Source organism: Gadus chalcogrammus, chromosome 20 (assembly GCF_026213295.1).
Source record: "Gadus chalcogrammus isolate NIFS_2021 chromosome 20, NIFS_Gcha_1.0, whole genome shotgun sequence".
Classification (NCBI taxonomy): Eukaryota; Metazoa; Chordata; class Actinopteri; order Gadiformes; family Gadidae; genus Gadus; species Gadus chalcogrammus.
In genome coordinates, this window is record NC_079431.1 from 2,070,882 (window position 1) to 2,079,595 (window position 8,714).

The 8,714-nt window shown below is 45.4% G+C and overlaps 2 protein-coding genes across 2 annotated transcripts in view; one reads left to right on the forward strand and one right to left on the reverse strand.

Annotated features, from left to right (window-relative positions):
- Positions 1-8,714, reverse strand: part of LOC130373701 (calsequestrin-2-like) — a 37,433-nt gene that overhangs the window by 24,073 nt on the left and 4,646 nt on the right. The gene's annotated exons all lie outside the window — the stretch shown is intronic.
- On the forward strand, positions 858-2,865 carry LOC130373332 (ribosyldihydronicotinamide dehydrogenase [quinone]-like). The gene is made up of 7 exons (XM_056579747.1): positions 858-947; positions 1,199-1,366; positions 1,606-1,736; positions 1,843-1,956; positions 2,036-2,137; positions 2,221-2,326; positions 2,456-2,865. The coding sequence occupies exons 1-7, from the start codon at positions 944-946 to the stop codon at positions 2,836-2,838; spliced, it is 1,008 nt and encodes a 335-aa protein (XP_056435722.1). The 5' UTR covers positions 858-943; the 3' UTR covers positions 2,839-2,865.

Consider the following 8,714-nt stretch of genomic DNA (forward strand, 5'->3'; position numbering starts at 1 on the left):
TGGACACTCCCAGAAACCCTCAATTTCAGCCAGCCAGACGATTCATGTCGGTTAATTTATGAATTGAATTCTGAACGTGTGCCAGCTCTATTGGTCCTTTGATGCCCGCTGCCTTTGGTCAGAGCCTCTCTCTACACCACATCTATAAGAGCTGCATGACCGCCGCCGCTTGTCTTACAGAGGGGAGCACGTTGAAGTGGAACAGGACCAGAAACACCAGCAACGCTGACTAAAGCACACGACGCTTCCTGGGTTAGGGCTTTCACACTTATTACGCACGCACACACACGCATGCACAAAAACATGTGAACTCATGTGTGTGCAAGCTGGAAACTAGCAAAAATCAAGATTTCAACAGTTATCAATTCTGCTGTTACATTAGTCTCAGGACATTTCAAATGTTGCAAATGCCTGAACCCTTACCTGCTTCTTCATGACGTCTAAGCTAAAGCTAATGTAGCTAAGAAAGAGTTTAGAATCGCAGAAGGGTGCTAATGAGGAATTGTAAAGAAAATCTAGTTATAAAAGGGATGAATCAAGATAAGTCTAGAAGACTATGAAACTACTGTGTCTGTGGAATACATTTACTTTTATGTTTGGCTGGATTGTGACATGTGTGTTTATTTAGGATTTAATGTTTATGTTACCCGTTAATCAAGCTTTACGCATACTCTTCAGAAGGTCTTGTCGCTCAAACATCTTGGAACAACATTTGTGAGCTTGCGCTCATGAATTAGTGTCGATAATAGGGGAGGAGTCAGAGGACAACTGCCAGCACACTGATTGGCTTGATTGCACTGATTGGTTGAGGTACAGCTGTGATGTCTTTATAAGACCTGGGCCGTGTGTTCTTCAGCATCCTGGGTCTTCCATCTGCAACAGCTACTCAGCCGTCAGCCGTCAGCCATCAGCTCAGCATCTGTATTAGACAACGTGTTGAAAAATGGGTGAGACCTTATGGAAACTGCTGTTTGTTCCTGTCAATGTTGTTACTGTTGTGTCAGTGATGCACATTTTTCTTTTGTTTGACGAGATAATTATTTTTGGTGCATCGGTGCTCAGGGTTTATATATAGCTTCTTGGTTCATGGGTCAGAAGGTTACAGCTAGGTACCTTGTGTAGTTTGTATTCTGGGTCATGCTACTGCTCTGGATGCTTTAATGACGATACTCTGTACGTGGTGGACTTTGTCTTTTAGCAGCGAAGAAGGTGCTGGTTGTTTACGCCCATCAGAGCGCCGGGTCGTTCAACTCTGCAGCTAAAGACGCTGCTGTCGAGGTCCTGGGCGCTCAGGGCTGCACGGTGGACGTGTCCGACCTGTACGCCCTCAAGTTCAAGGCCACGGCCACTGCTGAAGACATCGTTGGTGAGGAACGACCTTCAAGCCCCACTTGTTCAGGGTCCACCTATGCCTAGCCTCCTCCCCCCCCCCCCCCCCCCCCCTGTCCCAGCCCGTCCCAGCCCTTTCTTATTCTTAAAAATGTACTTATTGTAAGTCGCTTTTAATATAAGCGTCTGCTAAATGTAAAGCTAAACATGACCTTGGGTACCGGGGGTGCACCTCTGGGGTCGAGCTCATGACGTTCCTCTTCTGGGTCTCTCCAGGAGAGGTGAAGAACCAGGATCACTTCCGCTACGCTGAGGAGACCAAGCTTGCGTGGGAGGAGGGCAAGCTGTCTGAAGACATCGTGGAGGAGCAGCGCAAACTCACCCAGGCAGACCTTGTCATCTTCCAGGTGTGTGTGTTGTCACAATATTAGGAGTTTTTCCGGCAGTTCATCTCAGCCCTCATGTCAGATGTTTTGGCTATATCTTCTGGGTAACATCTGCTTCTGTTCCCAGTTTCCCATGTACTGGTTCTCAGTCCCTGGCATCATGAAGGGCTGGATCGACCGGGTGCTGACGTCAGGCTATGCCTTCACGCAGGAGAAGAGATACAGCCAGGGCATCTTCAAGGTGAGGGCTGCAGTCCAGATTTGTCATGCGATGGATTGGCAAGGCTTGGATGAACTCACTGCTCTCCTCTGCTGTTTAGGACAAGAAGGCCATGCTGTCCTTCACCACCGGCTCCAATGAGTCCATGTTCAGTGCCAATGGCATCAATGGGGACATGAATGTCACCCTGTGGCCACTACAGGTACTGCATCAACAATGACTCTTACTCTAATGTATAAATAAAATATAAGCTGTCTGCATCAACGTCCCGGTTTCCACTTGCAGAATGGAATCCTGCACTACTGCGGGTTCCAGGTCCTGGCCCCCCATATCTTCTGGGCTCCCTCTCATGTGAAGGCTGAGACTCGGGACACCATGCTGGGGGGCTGGCGTACGTAGGATTTAATGTTTATGTTACCCGTTAATCAAGCTTTACGCATACTCTTCAGAAGGTCTTGTCGCTCAAACATCTTGGAACAACATTTGTGAGCTCGCGCTCATGAATTAGTGTCGATAATAGGGGAGGAGTCAGAGGACAACTGCCAGCACACTGATTGGCTTGAGCCAAGCTGTCTGCATCAACGTCCCGGTTTCCACTTGCAGAATGGAATCCTGCACTACTGCGGGTTCCAGGTCCTGGCCCCCCATATCTTCTGGGCTCCCTCTCATGTGAAGGCTGAGACTCGGGACACCATGCTGGGGGGCTGGCGTACCCGCCTGCAGGGTCTGCTGCTGGAGGCCCCGCTCTCCTTCACCCCGTCCGACTCCTTCGACGGGGCCAAGGGCTTCCAGCTGAAGCCCGAGGTCCAGGAGAAACACGAGGACCAGGAGTTCGGGCTGACGGTGGGAACCCACCAGGGGAAGAGGCTGCCCCCCAACAGCCAGATCAGAGCTGGTGTCTAAACTGTCTAATAAAACTCTAGACTCAAACCTGTTTCCTTTGTGTGTCCCAGCAGTCTGTAAAGGGAGTTGTGAGGGTCGCTGCGTTTGACCCTCATGCCGTTGCTGTGTTTGTAGCCTCAGCCAAGCCGCTAGCTGTGGTGTGGATACTGCTCATGAGGCTTCAAGACTTTTTAAACGCGAGACACAAAGTGCTGCTGGTGACGCAGTTCTTAATATAGCTGGTGCAATCGTTGGCAACACTCTACTGCCTCTGTGATAAATGAACATGGCTTTAATGGCAAGCAGTACCGTTAGACCAACTTTCAACTCGGCTTCCACACTGCATAAACTGGTTCAATGTGAACTTAAGCACAAAAGCAACTTGATATTGTACATTGAATTACATTGGTGTTCTCAGATGGACATTTGTGTGCAGAAAATTAAATGGCTCCTGCTTCAAAAGCAGGCAAGTGACACCCTGACAACACGGTTACCATGGAAACTTGCAAAAAAAAACACGACCCAGCCCTAACTAGACTCAGCCCTGAGCCCCCAGCTGTGACAGGCTAACGGTAACCTTTCTGCTTACTCTAACCACATGGACGTGTGTGCAGCAGAGGTTGGCCCGTTAATCACACATTAAACGTCAGCTATCTAGTCCAGCAGTAAGCTGTCTGGTTTTCCTTGTGTCTATACTGCCCAGAAAGTCTGCACATCCAAACACTGGGCTTCAAAGGGACTGAGTTAAGGTGACGGTTTTACAAAAGCAAGTAGGCAAAGTTTAAAATATGTAATTAGCGGTTTAAAAATGTAGTTGGGGGTAGCTAATACGTAAGTAGATGGAAACCAGCAGGACTTAAAGCTTTACCGAGTGAATACCAGCCACTGATAACGCGGTCCCCCTACCCCCTCGACAGCGGAGAGAATCCACAAAGAAATGCAGCATCGTAGTCACTGTGTTGGAACAGGAGGTGGAGAAGCCCACAGCGCCATCTCTGGTCTCTGTGGGCGCCGCAGACGGCACTAGAAAGGCCTGCAGACTGTAAATCCAGGCGACTGTCAGGTGCTCCATGTGAATGTTGTCGCTCGGAGCAGACAGAGTCAAAGAGGTAGCGTCTGTGGAAGAGGTTGTCACAACTCAGCCGTACGTTGGGGCAAAGGCACCGTCTCTCGCTCGCTGGAGCTGTCATGGGTTTACACCAATCTGCTAATATGTAGAGGTAGTTCATTACACCGAACACACACACACACACACACACAATCATAGACAAACGCACAACCGTAGACACATGCACACGTGCAACAATCCACAAACACATACACACACACACACACCAAACCATACACAGAGACGCACACGCACACACCCAACCACACACACATATGCACAACCATACACACGAGCACACACACACACACACACACACACACACACACACACACACACACACACACAGGCGCACACACGCCCGGTTGCCCCTCCCGTCAGAGGGACTTAGGAGTTACTTTCGCTCCCAGATGTGTGCCAGCTCTAGTGGTCCTTTGATGCCCGCTGCCTTTGGTCAGAGCCTCTCTCTACACCACATCTATAAGAGCTGCATGACCGCGCCCGCTTGTCTTACAGAGGGGAGCACGTTGAAGTGGAACAGGACCAGAAACACCAGCAGCGCTGACTTAAAGCACACGACCCCATCTGATTTACATAGCTTCCTGGGATCAGGGCTTTCACGCATTTATTACGCTAGCACACGCAATGATGCACGCACACGCTTGAACTAATGTGAGTCTGCAAGCTAGAGACTATCTACAATTCAAATCAGAGTTCAGTCATGAATTCCCCTGTTACATTGGACTGAGAACTTTATTTCCGTGACCGTTTCTAATGTGTGTGGTGCTGCGGGATGCTCCAGGCGTCGTGTGTTTGACTCCCCATAGGTTGGGGGTTCAACTCCCAATGTCTGCAGTCAATCATTAGGCATCCTTGAGCAAAATGCCAGAACTACTACCTGCTTCTTCATGACTTGTAGCTAAGAAAGAAAGTTTAGAATCACACAATGGCTATATTGAGGAACTTATAAAGAAAATCTAGTAAGAGTTACAATAAAAGGGAGTTTCAAGAAGACCAGTGGATAAAACAGAAGATTTGAAGTCCAGATGACTATTAACCTACTGTGTGTCTGTGGAATACATTTACTTGTAGGATTTGTTGGATTGTTACACGTGTGTTTATGCATGATTTCATCTTTCTTATGTTACCCGTTAATCAAGCTTTGTGCTCTTCAGAAGGTCATGTCACTCTAACATCTTGTAACAACTTTGTGAGCTCCCGCTCATCAACTAGAATGAGTGGCTCTTAATACAGCTGAAACTTTAAAAAAAAAAAAAAAAAACTTGTATTGGGCAAAAGTTCTTATTTCAGTAATTCAACTTAAAGGTGAAACTATATTATAGCCTCATTGCATACAAAGTGAAATATTTCAAGCCTTTATCTGTTATTTTGATTATGAAATGACAAAAGTATGGGGGAGCTTCGTAAGGAGTGGACTGAGGCTGGAGCTACTGCATCAAGAGCCACCTAATGGCTAATCCATCCACCTAATCCATTGCCAAGAAAAATATGTAAGACATGAGACTGAACAATGAAGAGCTGAAGGCCGCTATTGAAGCATCCTTGTCTTCCATAACACCTCAGCAGTGCCACGGGCTGATAGCATCCATACCAGCCGCATTGAGGCATTCATGCAAAATTGGCCCAAAGCAAGTACTGAGTACTTTTCAGAGGGCAGATATTGTTGCGTTTGAAATCCTTTTTGTATTGATTTCATGTAATATTCTTATTTTCTGAGACATTGAATTTGTGGTTCTCATAAACTGTACGTGATAATCATCAAAATTATAACAAAAGCTTGAAATATCTCACTTTCCATGTCATAAGTCGACATAATATAATAGTTTCAGCTTTTCAGTTGAATTACTGAAATAAATTTGCATGATGTTCAAATTAAGTTTTACCTGTAGCCTATATATAAAAATATATATATAATTTAGCTATAGGCCTATATACACATATATTGAAATACAACATATATTTTATCATAGCAACATAGCACGTTATTAGCATGTTGACATGCTAACATTTTTGATAGATTATAGGCTACAGACACACAATTTAGCCAAAAGCGTTCCTATCGTTTAGGCCTATGCTATTGCCCAAAGGAACCAACTGCCACAATGTTGGCATTGTGTTCCTTGGCTTCACATAGAAACGTGTGGATAAGGATACTACCAGGTCAGTATTTCGGTATAGCCTTTGTAATGCTGGGATTCTTGGGGGTTATTTCTGCAGTGAATTATGGTTTAAGAGGGGATCATGTGCGCAGTGTCGGACTTAGAGTTATGTTTTCATGATTTGTGATCTATTGGGCAACGTGATCTGTTTTTGGAAAATGTATCCCAGCCTCCCAGCCCAGGTGTGTGTTTTCTTTACGTATTTTTCTGCTTTATGTATCTGATGGTATGTGGCGTGTTTCCCTCAAGGTATTTGCGGTGATGGATGTTCGGCTTTTTGAGAAAACTATTTGTATAGGGAGGTTCAAGGCAATTCATATCCAGGACCCAAGTAACTTGGTAATTGTATACTCTGTTTGGAAATGATAGAGGCAACGGCACCACCGTGCGGCCAAATGAGAAAGTACGCTTACACGGGAGAGTACGAGAGCAGGTATATTCACGGGCGAAAATGTTTCAAAGTATTCATCTTTACCTGTCATTAAATACGTTATAGATTAAATATGATCTTTATCGTCATTGAATCTTTTCATTTGATGGCAAAACAGTAATCGGCTTACTTTAAATACGTATCTTCATAATGCATATCTGCATAGGCTATATATATATATATAGGCCTATTGAACGCATTTGTAAATATGTGTACAATTTGCATACGTTAATCTTCACGGTAAAAAAAACTAGACATCCAGGTAGAAAATACAATATTTCAGAACATGTCAAACATGAACCCATCACTAGATGGCGACAAATCATCAGCTCTACTCCGACAGTTTGAGATTCATTGGTTGTTTTTAGATTGTTTTTTATAAATCCCAAAGTTTACGATTATCTGTTCGGGTTAGTCTAAAATGAATTAACAGTATCCAAATAGTTCGTGTTTAATTGTTGCTGAGAATATCCTAGACTAGAGCCTTTTAACCCGCAGTTGGAAGTGGTTCCTGATGGGTGTAGGGAACTTTGGTTTGAGTTAGAGATTACTTTATCAACTAGTCTCATGCCGTTACTATACTACTACAATACAAAATTGAAAATTGAGGCGGTAAAATTATACATTTTCAACGTTTTACAATAGTACAGTTGGCCTACTAACTTTGAAGCTAGGGAAAAAAGTCTAGGATTCTGAATAAATTATCCAGATAACGAAGCCTTTTTCTTTCCTTGGAGGTAATTCGCTTCGCCGCTGAGATTTCCCTGTGGTGTGAGATCCCATCCAGATTCAATCTCTCCCGGAATATTTCATTTCACGCTTTTTATCCAAACCCCTCCACCCCGCAGCTGCTGTCCGGGTGGAACCGGTGTTCTATAAAGTCTGTTCCTACTGTCTGCTCCCACAATGTTAGATAGAAACACCAGCATTAAGGTGCTTTAGCCTGACGGTGAATTGACGGCGGTCTTCTTGAAGTAAATAAGTAAATCTCCCGGAGATTCCCCGAGAGATGCCGAGATGTGAGGTCGATCCAATCCATCTACCTGTCCTTCCAGGCTCCTCCCAGCCAATCACACGTCTCGCTGACTGTTTGTTGTTTCACTCCATCAGGTTTAGTTTTTTTCTTTCCTCCTCGCTTGTTTTTCAATTATTTCACGGCTGGGGAATATTTAAGTTTATGCAAAAATTACGCAGGCAAGATTTAATTTAAGTGCCAACTGTTTTCCTGTAGATTGATGCCTAACGTGATCATAGTTGTCAGCTTTAACTGACGACTTGAGAGCTAATTTAGCTCCTGTCCTGCACTCTGCGTTCATCACACTGGTGGAATAAGAACGCGTTTTCCTGCTCTGAAATGGATCATGCATGCCTTATTCAGTCTCTGTCATGGGGTTGGCACGCATTCACAACACACACACACACACACACACACACACACACACACACACACACACACACACACACACACACACACACACACACACACACACACACACACACGTCGAGTACTAAGAAAAGACAACCATCTTGAATTCAATTTTTAATTAAAGATGTTTGCTCATTAGTCAGTACATGGTTATATATTGTTCAGATACACAAGGAATATTCAGAGATGAAATCCTCTACAGGAGGTGGGTTCATGTTGTAATCCTCGTCATGTGATACCTTTCTTCCCTCGACCCCAATGCAAACTCACTTCCTGTTTCCAATGCAGACTTACTTCCTGTCCGTCAGTCATACAGACAAAGAGAAGACACCTTTGTGACGTAACATCTCCCTTTACGCTGGGCTTGTGTCCACGGTTACGTGTCAAACAGAAAGTCACGTCTCTGTCGTCCTGGTGAGAGGTATAGAGCGACGAAGATGACTGCCGCACCCTCACCCTCGTCTTCACGGTTTCCCCCTCCTCCTCCGCCGCGTCGCCATGGTTACCGGGCTGATCGATTAGTTGTCATCTGACTCCGGCTCAGCGGAAACAAAAGATGACAGCAGATGGACGGGCGCCATGGCGATGGGAGGAAGGGGGGATTGGGGGTCACAGTGTGGGTGGGGGCGGGGGGGGGGGGGGGGGACAGGACAGTGGGAACTAAAGATTTATTTTGATAAGGCGTTTCTCTGACATGTGTATGTGACGCTGTTGTGCGGTTTGTTAGTAGAGAGACAGGAGATGTCAAACCAG